The 11,998-nt window shown below is 41.5% G+C and overlaps 1 protein-coding gene across 21 annotated transcripts in view; it reads right to left on the bottom strand.

Moving 5' to 3' along the window:
• Window positions 1-11,998, bottom strand: part of MRTFB (myocardin related transcription factor B) — a 310,684-nt gene that overhangs the window by 27,756 nt on the left and 270,930 nt on the right. For 20 of the 21 annotated variants that reach the window (XM_015125644.3, XM_077987072.1, XM_077987065.1 and 17 more), the window contains 2 exons: window positions 6,492-6,629; window positions 307-554 (listed from right to left, as the gene is read on the bottom strand). In XM_015125644.3, the coding sequence (XP_014981130.2) occupies window positions 307-554; window positions 6,492-6,629 (386 nt within the window). Of the gene's footprint in view, window positions 1-260; window positions 555-6,491; window positions 6,630-11,998 lie in introns of all 21 variants that reach the window. The other variant, XM_077987081.1, reaches the window with a different exon arrangement.

The following is an 11,998-nucleotide window of genomic DNA, read 5'->3' as shown; positions in this document are numbered from 1 at the left end:
GCACTTTGGGAGGCCGAGGCGGGTGGATCATGAGGTCAGGAGATTGAGACTATGATGAAACCCCGTCTCTCCTAAAAATACAAGAAATCAGCCGGGCGCGCTGGCAGGAGCCTGTAGTCCCAGGTACTCGGGAGGCTGATGCAGGAGAATGGAGTGAACTCGGGAGGCGGAGCTTGCAGTGAGCCAAGATCGCGCCACTGCACTCTAGCCTGGGTGACAAAGCGAGACTCTGTCTCAAAAAAAAAAAAAAAAAAAAAAACAACCACAGAAAAACCCGCGTCGAGGACAGCATGGGCCCCGCCGTACTTGAATGGTGCAGGCAGGATGGTCTGGTAGTTGTAGTGCTGCTTCTGCTGACTCAGGATCTGCAGCTGCAGGAACAGCTGCTGCTGCTGGAGCAGGCGGGCGTAGTTGGAGTCCATCTGCGGCTCGTTCTTCTCACCCTTCTGATCTGGTGGAATGTATTGGTGGTATTTTAACTTCTTTACCCGTGGTTTGGGATCTTTGCATTTTTTGCTACGGTGTTTGTCATTTGGATTCTTGGGATGGCTTTGCTATTTTTGAGAAAAAGAAAATAACATTTAAAGAGATGTCACCACATGAAATCTATTGTACTGTATGCCTAAATGATTTGAAATTAAAAAGAAATGTACCTTAGATACGGGTACAGCCACTTTGGAAAGCAACATGCTAAATCCATTTCAAGAGCCATGAAAACTTTTGCATATTAACTCTGACCAAGAAATGTTCTGCTGCTGCACTGTTCCCTCAGGGTATGGGCAAGGGCCTCAGCATGAGCTATTCAAACTCAGTGCACACTGACCTTGGGTCTCCTGTGTGAACACACTACCAAGTGCTTACACATATAATCTCCTAGTGAAAAACAAGCTGCATGCTAAATATCCAATGGGAAAAGATTAAGTATACTTCACCAAAACCATGTAGCAGCTAAAAATTCTGTAGAGAATATGTAAAAATGAAAAAATGCTTACAATGAGAAGAAAACAGAATATAAACTATCTCTAAGGAATATAACACAAAAACTAAAATACTGAGTGTGACATGAACATGAATTTAAACATTTTTCAAAAATATTACATTTTTCCTTTGAAACTGGGATGTGAGACCATGTATCTCTCATCTTAAGATTAGGAATCAGATGATGTTTTCCTGAGTTCTTGTTGTTTTCTCAGTTTTTAAGTTATGAGATCACTTTATACTTTTCAGTATTCAGATTCTAAGATAGCTTCATCTGAAAAAAACCCACCCAAACAAAAAATATAGGAATGTATTCCTAAGCTTCTTTAGGGAACATATCCAACTTAATACAAAGACTTTGAGAAGTACTTAATTAAATGGAGCTATGGTTATGATCACATCATATTCATATCCAAAGAATTAGGACACTGCAATCAAAGAAGAATAAAAACTCACTGCATTCTGCAGGTTAGGAATAGTCTCATTTCTAATGTTAGGCTATTCTAACATTCATAGAATATGACTATTAACATTCTTTTTTATATCCTTCCTTTGGATATGTTTTAATATAATTGGGATGATACCATATATGCTTATTAGAAACGTGCCTTTCTCTCTCTTCACTTGATATGTCATGAATTCTTAAACCCCTTTATAAAAGAATGATTCTGCAACAAGATTTTTATGGCCATTTTTACATAACAGTTTGCGGACATAGCCAGCGGGGTGCTGGAGCCAGCTCTTACTCATGAGAACCAAATGTGTGCTTCTTCTCCCTACTCCCCATTCAGCAATATCACATGGGTAGCCTGAAACTGGCCACTGTGGGAATATTTACACCATGGGAATTGGCAAAGGTTATAATCTACCTTCTGAGCCCAGTCAGTTATTAAACATTTACTGCAATACTACTGGACATAATATAATCCAATTAACTAGGAGCCTATTTTTAAATGCTGGTAAATAAGAATTTATAAAAAGTAATTATGTATTGGAAATGATTGGTTCTTGTTAATCTCATCTCATGCTTTCAGACTTGAGCATCAGGACCTGGCCTCCTCCTAGTTCTTTACTGACTCCTATGACACATCTGACACTCCCACTGCTCTTTTACTTTCTTCAACATTACTTCAGTCACTGTTCTTGACGATTTTAATATCCACATGTACATTCCTTCTAACATTCAGGTATCTTAGTTCCTTGACTTCATTGCTTCCAGATATCTCATCTCCTCTCTCAGCCAGCCACTGTGTGATGATAGCCTAGATCTCAGAATTACTTGAACCTCCCTTGCTTCCCAGCATCCCAATCTCTGATACCCACCATGTGTTTTGTCAATTCACTCCATCCAGGATGCCAACTACAACAATTATTTGATGCCGCTGAGACCTACAATCCCTTTCTGTTACAACCTTTACATGTTTCTCACCTCCCTCCCTACCCAGCTATATCCAACGGTCCCCTCACTTGCACAGTCCCCTCTTTGTCATACATACCTGGCAAAACCCTTATCTAATTAATTCTGTCTCCTGTTTCTCGACAGTGGCTCTACTGATGTTTTGAGCTAGGTAATTGTGTTGTGGGAACCCATCCTGTACACTGTTGGATGTTCAATGGCATCCTTGGCCACCACCCATTAGATGCCCCTAGCAATGTCCACCCACCCACCTCGTCCCCCGCATTGTGACAACCAGAAACATCTCCAGAAATTGCCAAATGTCTGTGGTGGGAGGCAAACTTACCCCTGCTGAGAACCAGTGGTCCACTTCATGCCTGTACTCATATAACTGAAAGTGGCTACAGGAAAAACATAAAATCATGCTGACAAGTCTCACTTTAAACTCGTGACCACCAACTTCAAGGGTTCATCAGTGCTACCTGGCCATCCTGTTACATTTTTCTGGTCCTTTAATTTTCCTACTCTTCTAGAATACTGCCTATCTTTTCTTCTCTCGCTAAACCTTTAGTATTTCACCCCCATCCTTACTGTCAACTGATGACCTCGCTGCCTAAACATGGAGAACAACATGTAAGGGATCAGCACAGAGCTGAGTGCCTGCCGGCACCGAGACTCTGCACTTTCCTTCCTGCTGGTGTTGCTGTCTCAGGCTGGCCCTTCCCTCCTCAACTGGATTCTGTGTTCCCTTGCCCACACCTGGCTGTGGTTCCCCATTCTTCTCCTGGATCACTCCACTGGATCACAAACAGCCTTCCTTGACCCTACAGTCCAATAAAGCTACAGACCCATTTCTGTGAGCTCTCAAGAAAAGCTTTCTGTAACACCATCTCCAGCTCTGCCTTTCAGGCTCTCTCGTGCCCACTCCAACTAAGTTTTCAGAAACTGTTCTTGTCAAGGTCACTGTGCTTCAGCGTTAAACCAAGGCCAGTTCCCAGCACTCATTTTAACTAAGGCACAGCAGCCTTGATACATTTAGTCTCTCCCTTCTTGAAACATCATGTCTGGCTTCAGGGCTGCCTTGCCTCACTCTTGCTGGCTGTTTTTGCTGAGTCTCCTTTGCTGGTTCTCCTCTCGAAAATGGAGGTTCCCAAGGACTCACTTCTTACACAGCTTTTTCACCTGTACTTAGACCGTAGGTAATTTTACTGGGTTTCATGGCTTTAAACACCATTTATACACTGATGACCCACATTTCTATTCCCAACCTAGACCTCTCTCCTAACGTCTGCACTCATCTATCCAGCTGCCTCTAGGACATGACGAGAGGTGCCTGTACAGCATCTCACACTCCAGGTGTACTCCTTTCCATTACAGGATGTGGCAACTGCAAGTTGCTAGTCGCTTAGACATACAACAGTAGATGGTTCACAACTCCTCCTCTTCACACCACACATCCAACTTGTCTACAAATCCGGCCAGCTTAGCCTTCAAATACAGTCAAAATCCAACCACTTCTGTTATCTCGCCAGCTGCCACTGTCTCCTGCTGTGCATTTTACCTGTCTCTGCTTCTACCTTTGTGCACTACTCTTTCTAACACATCAGCTCAAAAATCTTCCAGCACCTTCTTCCCTTAGTGGTAATACAAAGCCTAACTTCTTACAAGGCGCTACAGATGCTGTTCTCTGGCCACACCCTGTCTGCCTCCGCCATTGCTGTTGGAGTCAGCAATGGTGGAGGCGCTCATACTGGCCGCCTTGGTCAAACTTTCTTCCCATAGGTATCTTCATGGCTCACACCCTCACTTCCTTTAGATCTTCTTTCAGATCTCCAAATGTCATCTGCATATCCCCAGACCACTTCAATTAAAAGACACGTCTCTCCTTGTCTCCCCAGCACCCACATCCTCACATTATTCATCACCACCTGGCATACTCTATGTTAGTGATCTTTTGTTCCTTGCTTTATTCCTAGTACCCAGAACAGTGCCTGGCACACAGAAGGTGCTTGAAAAAGTATCTGTTGAACAAATGAATGGTGAATGTGCATGCTAACTGGAAATCACTTTAATTATCAGGCACTTAAAGTATATACCTCGATGTCAGAAAACACTTTCCCCCACTTATTCCTTCAATCTCACAATATTTATCAATTCACTATTTACCTGCTTTTTTCATTATCAATAATTCATCTTATTTGTTTTTGAGGCAGGGTCTCACTCTGTCACCCAGGCTGGAGTACAGGGGCATGATCTTGGCTCACTGCAGCCTTAACCTCATGGACTCAAGTGATCCTCCCACCTCAGCCTCCGAGTAGCTGGGAGCATAGGTGTTCGCCTCCATGCCCAACTAATTTTTTTGTACACTTTATAGAGATGGGGTTTTGCCATGTTGCCCAGGCTGGTCTCAAAGTCCTGACCTCAAGTGATCTGCCTGCCCTGGCCTCCCAAAGTGCAGGGATTACAGGCATGAGCCACTGCACCTGGCTATACATTTTATTTTTAGTCTTTTAAAACTGATCATAAGAATGAACGGGGTTTAGGATAATTTATACTCAAAATGGGGTTCGAGTATAACTGTTGTGGAGTGATAAAATAATTGACCCAGCCACAGTCCAGAAGGCACCTGTAGAGGAGGGGCACAGAAACATAGTAACTAGTGTTCCTCAGATGGAATCTGCTATTACCTATCAGCCCCCACAAGCGAAGGATGGGAAACAGCTTTCCTCATAGAAATACTGAAAGAATTCTGGTCTGTTTCCTAATGTTTTCCTGTCCCCTCCTCTCTTGGCATAGTCCTAGAATTCTCTAACCAATCCCTGAATTTCACATTCTTAAACAATGCTTCTTCCTCTAGAACCAAAGCCTTCCTTAAAGACATCAGTGAAGAGCAGACATTCAGAGAACGGGAGAGGCAGAGAACTCGTTTTGAGGACTGGCAGGGAAGGAGGGCTGTGCATGCAGACCCTCTCTGTGCGGTCAGGGTTGCATGCATAAGGATGTTGGGAGAGGAGGTAAAAACTGATTTCATTGGCAGAGTTGCCACTTGTGACCCTCTGGAATTTCTGACTCCAATGCTAAGCAACAGAAGATGGGGAAATACACTGATGTGTGTTCTGAAGCCACCAATACTCAGCCATGCTGACAAGAGCCTTCTCTCCAGGAAGGTCAAGGACAAGGACAGTCCTGGGGACAGAGGGCTATGAGGATATGCATTGTGTTCATCTGAAAGATGCTCCCTTGCCTCGAGAGTGCTGCAACAGGTAGGGGAGGCAGGAGAGAGCTAGACTTGGATTCGGGAGGTTGGGACCCTTCCTGGCTTTGTCATTTCTTCTTTGGGCCTCAGTCTCCCCATCTGAAAGGTGGTGAGAAGTTAGCTAACTATAATATCCTTTTTTAGTTTTAAAAGTTTGAGATGTATATTCTGCTAAACTATTTCTCACTTTATTCTCCTCACCCACCTTATCTACAAGTTCTAAGCACAATTCTAAAAAGTTTAAATCTGTTTTTCTCTTGTTTTATCTTAGTGGCCTGGGTGGCAGAACTGGGGCTTTCTGCATAGCCCTAGAAGTTTTTTTTTTTTTTTTTTTTTTTTTAAAGAGACAGGGTCTTGCTCTGTCACCCAAGCTGGGGTGCAATGGTGTGATCGTAGCTCACTGCAGCCTCAAACTCCAGGGCTCAAGTGATCCTCTTGCCTCAGCCTCCTGAGTAGCTGAGACTATAGGCATGCACCACCACCTCTGGCTTTTACATTTTTTGTAGAGATAGTGTCTTGGTATGTTGCTTGCTATGTTGCCCAGACTGTTCTCAAACTCCTGGCCTCAAGTGATCCTCCCACCTCAGCCTTCCAAAGCAATGGGATTACAGAGGTAAGCCACTCCATCTGGCCCCTAGTGTTTTAAACAGACCAAAATTTGTGCCATTTTTCTATGACTATAGCACAATTTCAAACATGAAGACCCCAGTCTAGCAAGTCTTTACATGGCTTGGTTTTTGAGACTTTGGGCTAAAAGGCAGGCTGAGCAAGTTGGATAAATGCCTTTGTCTTCCATTCACAAGGCGATAGACAGAGTCACAAATAAAGCCACCAAACCCACGGTGTATCCAAAGTACCCACCTTTACCAGCGCTGGGCCAGACTTTGCTGAGGACACAGTGTTTGTGGGGAGGACAGGAGCTGCAGGCCGAGGGGGAGGCTGATCTGCAGTTGGAGGAGTTTTCAAGAATTCAGGAACTGTTGGGGACACTGAAGCAAACTGAAGGAAAAGACAAAAAGGAACAAGTCTGTGAAATTAATGATCATAAAAACAGAAAAATTAGAATTACAAGATAATGACCTAGTTTTTAAGTCCACTAGAAAAGAAGCAAAGGAAAAATATATGTCTGAGGCCAGATGGTGGAATAACATGCTTTACGCCTCAGTGGAGCCAATCATTTAGTCTTTGCTCCAAGAGCAGTGAAGAACTAAAGCCAAGTAAGGTTAGATTGACGACACCGGAGTATTTTCTCAAAAAGACGGTCAGAAGCACTCTTTATTGGCAGGGAAAGAAAAGTCCAAGACACTTGTATATATGATCAAAACAATACATGGTATTCTTTTTTTTTTTTTTTGAGACGGAGTCTCGTACAGACTGGAATGCAGCAGGGCAATCTTGGCTCACTGCAACCTCTGCCTCCCGGGTTCAAGCAATGCTCCAGCTTCAGCCTCCCAAGTATCTGGGACTACAGGCATGCACCACCACACTCAACTAGTTTTTGTATTTTTAGTAGAGATGGGGGTTTCACCACATTGGCTAGGCTGCTCTGGAACTCCTGACCTCAAGTGGTCCACTGCCTCAACCTCCCAAAGTGCTGGGATTACATGCATGAGCCATTGTGCCCAGCCAATATATGGTATTCAAAAAGTCCCTTTGCTATATAGGTCATGCTGACCCTGGCTGATCTAAACATGATGTTCATGCTTCCCTGCAGAGCCTGGTGAATGCCTGTATCACACTCGACCCACCCTCCGGCAGCATCCTTCCCGAATGCCCATGCCCCCCATGTGTCCGTAAATGTGCTTACACCCTCAGTTCCTCTCTCCAAATCTGACTAGAACTCTCATTAACCATATTCCCCCATTTCTTGCAACAGAAGATTTGAAGAATATATTTTGGGAAGGTTGACCTGTTTTACTGACAATATTACCTCTCCATACTTAAAACAAGAAGTTACTTTATTACCCAGGCCAAAATCAACAATTACTGAATCTCAGTTTGGGGTCACATATTAACAAAGGAAGCTACAGAAGTCTTTACTAGGTTTTATCAATTCTCACCAGCAATCTACTTTACATAGATTTTAAGTATTTGTTTATTGTAAAGAACAATTACTACTGTAATAAACTAGTCAAAATTTACATATTGATTACTACTTGGGACTTACTTATACCAGCCTTATCTTAAGGAAAAATATCCTCCTTTACCACTTCCACTTCCCTGAACAACTCTTGAATTCATCACACCAACAATCAAAATCTTGTTAAAGTATTTGCATTTTAAAATAGCAAACTGTATTTTTCCTTCCTAAAATAAATGACCTGAAAACTTGGAGGGCTATTAGCAGCATGAAATATGAACTTTGGCACATACTGGTTAACTCAAACAAATATTTGTTTAATTGATGAATGGGCATTCCTTCTGGCTTTACTCACGCTAGGTCACGTTCTCAAGCCCAGCTGAGACCGTGTGTGTGCGAGTGTGCAATTAATCGTGCATGCCCGTGTCAGCTCTCTTGCTCCCTGAGGCTTCAGCTAATTTCAGCTTTTCAGTTATTAGTAACTGTGAGTGTTGACAATATGAAAGACCTTACTTTGAAAGACGGCTGCATTCAATTTCATTTTTAAACAGAAATGAAGGGAAAGGGCTCATCTAAGAGACTGGACACCTATGTTCCAGCAGACTTCTGACCGCAAAGAGCCCTGATACATCTGGATCCTCAGTGAATCTCTGACCAACCAAGACTCACACAAAGTGGAAGATGATGTTAGCTGATCACTTCTTTACTGAATATGACTTTACGTGGTTCTTTTTCCTTTCACCTTGCATATTTTTTTGAAATGGGGATACTTATCTGTGGGTCAATGTTCACAGAGGGGAAAACATTCCTTGGCTATTATGTAACTGGTGTGTGAAGCAGACTAAAATGTTTGAATTCTGAACTCTATATAGATTTCCTGGCATATAAATCCTACTTACCTGGCAAGCTATTTTACCAGTACAACCCCCACTGACTGAGGATAGTGTGATGAATTTGAGAGCAGTAAGTGTTAATCATATGAAAAATAATCCAGGAACATGGATGTGGTATCAAATGTAATATTTATGTCTTGCCTAAATTTCTAGACTGTGCCTAACTGTAGCCTTGATTACTGATACACCTATCTTATTAGCTCTTTTGGTATTTCAGCATGACTTTACTACCCAGAAAACCACAGATTCCAGCATAACACAAGAATAACCCAACTGAAATACAGGGATTGTTGACTCTACCTAATCTAAAGATAAATATATCAAAACTTCTAATTTTGCCAGCCATTTTAATGTGCTTTAGAAAGGACCAAAACACAACAAAAGCCCCTCCCTTCCCCTACCAAACCCCACTTAGACCATATCAAGGGCTCAGGCTCCTAGTGGCTAAAGTTAGCAAAAGAATCTAAATGTGAGTAATTCTGAAGTGACGTATTCCGAAAAGGATTAAACGAGTATCCAGACCTGGAGCTGGGGGCCATTATGGTAGCGAATGAATGCAGGAACAGAAAACCAAATACCACATGTTCTCACAAGTGGGAGCTAACTAATGAGAACACATGGACACATACAGGGGAACAACATACACTGGCCTTCTTGAGCGTAGAGGGTGGGAAGAGGGAGAGGAGCAGAAAAAATAACTATTGAGTATTAGGCTTAGTACCTGGGTGACAAAAGAATCTACATCAAACTCCTGTGACACACAATTTATAAATACAGCAAACCTGCACGTGTACCTGTGAACCTAAAAGTTAAAGTATTCAGGCCATAGAGATACTTAAACTTACTTTGTTCCATATAGTAAATTCAGCAATATGTCAAATTCTTAAAAGAATACTTTTAAGATTTAAAATGTAAATAGGTTTAAATTGCCACCAAGACCTAAGTTCAACTTATGTTCTACAAAAATTTAATTTCAAAATGATTCTGAATTGCTTCCCCAAAGAAACAAAAAAAGCTGCAAATTTTGCTTTGTCTTATTGGATCCGACTACTGTTTCATTACAGGTTACAGGTCTCACAAGGGCCAGATCTTTAATTTTCATCAGAAACCCATATAAGACAATGTCAGAAAGACGGTTTTTAATGGATATTTATGCATTAAAAAAAAAAAAAACTAAAAAGGCACTGTTGATCATAAAGACTGACTTTTCTCCTACTAGAAACAGCTACAGGAAAGCTTTGCCACAATATAAAAAAACAGAAGTCAGAGCAAACCTCTCAGCTGATTAAAGCTCTATCCTGTTTCAGATGCCTGCACTGTTCCTGCTGCAAAACACAGTGCACAGGCCGAGGACCAGTCATTGCTTCCGGACTGTTCCTTTTTATTAGAATTTCTTTATGTGGTCTTGAGAGACAGAAACTAGATACTTAAAAACAAAGCTTTTCTGTATTACAGATTTTACGTCAATAATAAATGTTTTTAATTTAGGATGCAGCAGAGTTCTTAACTAAGATGGCAATATGCAAATAAGAAAGTCAAAATGCAATTACTCTTTAAATATTGTTTTCATATTCTAATCCCCAAATAAAATGAAAAATGAACGAGTTGAATAAAACAAAAATCACACATTGTATGTTTAATAGATGAATATTTTATGTAAAACTCTAGCTTTGTTAAAATGTATCACCTAGCACTGACCATTTGTTCCTGTAATATATGTTTAAGCATTTCACTTTTAGAATAAGTAACTGAATATTAAAAGTGAATTTCCTTGCACAGAATCTAGTGCTTCATGACCTGATTGGTAGTGAGGATGTGCATGTATCCCTGCTTTAAAAGTGCATTTAAAAAATTATACTAAAATGTATATAACATAAAATATACTATTTAACAATTTTTAAGTATATGGCATTAATTACATTTATATTGTTCTGCAACCATCACTACCAGAACCTCCAGACTGGTTCATGTTCCCAAGCAAACTCTATACCTTAACCAGTGTCCCCCTGGTTCCACATTCCCCTCACCCCCAGGCAATCATCATTTTCTTTTCTGCCTCTATGATTTTTACTATTCTAGAATCTTACATAAGTGGAATCATACAGTATTTGTCTTTTTGTGACTGGCTTGTTTCATTGAACATAATGCTAGAGTTTCATTCATGATGGATTGCAGAATCTCCTTCCTTTTTAAAGGCTGAATACTATTCCAACATACATGTATAGCACATTTTGTTTATCCATTCATCTGGCAGTGGACATTTGGGTTGCTTTCACATTCTGGCTATTGTGAATGTTGCTGCTATGAACAGGGATATACAAGTATCTTCTTATCTAATGATCTAATTCCTGTTTTCTATTCTATTTTTTTTTTTTTTTTTGAGATGAAGTCTAGCTCTGTAGCCCAGGCTGGAGTGCAGTGGCACGACCTCAGCTCACTGCAACCTCCACCTCCCGGGTTCTAAGAGATTCTCCTGCCTCAGTCTCCTGAATAGCTGGGATTACAGGCATGTACAACCACGCCCAGTTAATTTTTGTATTTTTAGTAGAGATGGGGTTTCACCATGTTGGCCAGGATGGTCTCGATCTCCTGACCTCGTGATCCGCCCACCTCGGCCTCCCAAAGTGCTGGGATCACAAGTGTGAGCCACCGTGCCCGGCCCTGTTTACTTTTGGGCATATACCCATAAGTGGAATTGCTAGTTCATTTAGCAATTCTATTTTAATTTTTTGAAGACTGAACACTGTCCACAGTGGCTATACCATTTCACATTCCCACCAACAGTATACAAGAGTTCCAATTTATCCACATCCGTCCAAACTTATTTTCTGTTCTTTTGATAGTAGCCAATGTGATGGGCATGAGGTGGTATCTTGTGGTTTTGATTAGCATTTCCTTAATGATTAGTGATATCTAGTATCTTATTAGATGCTTACTAGCCACTTGCATATCCTCTTAAGAAAGATGTCTATTCAAGTCCTTTGCCCTTTTTTTTTTTTTTTTTAAGATAGATAGACTGCAACAAAAACCACATTCAAACCTTTGCCTCTTTGGAACCAAATTTTTTTGTTGTTGAGTTGTGGGAGTTCTTTATGTACATTAGATATTAGTCCTGTCTTAGTCTGTTTTGGATTGCTTTAAAAAGTATTTGGCCGGGCATGGTGGCTCACGTCTGTAATCCCAGCACTTTGGGAGGTCGAGGCAGGCGGATCACGAGGTCAGGAGTTCGAGACCAGTCTGACCAACGTGATGAAACCCTGTCTCTACTAAAAATATAAAAATTAGCTGGGCATTGTGTTGTGCACCTGTAATCCCAGCTACTCAGGAAGCTGAGGCAGGAGAATCGCTTGAACCTGGGAGGTGGAGGTTGCAGTGAGCCGAGATTGCGCCACTGC

This window comes from Macaca mulatta, chromosome 20 (genome assembly GCF_049350105.2).
Source record: "Macaca mulatta isolate MMU2019108-1 chromosome 20, T2T-MMU8v2.0, whole genome shotgun sequence".
Taxonomy (NCBI): Eukaryota; Metazoa; Chordata; class Mammalia; order Primates; family Cercopithecidae; genus Macaca; species Macaca mulatta.
Note: the sequence above shows the minus strand (reverse complement) of the source record. Positions and strands in the feature narration are given on the sequence as shown.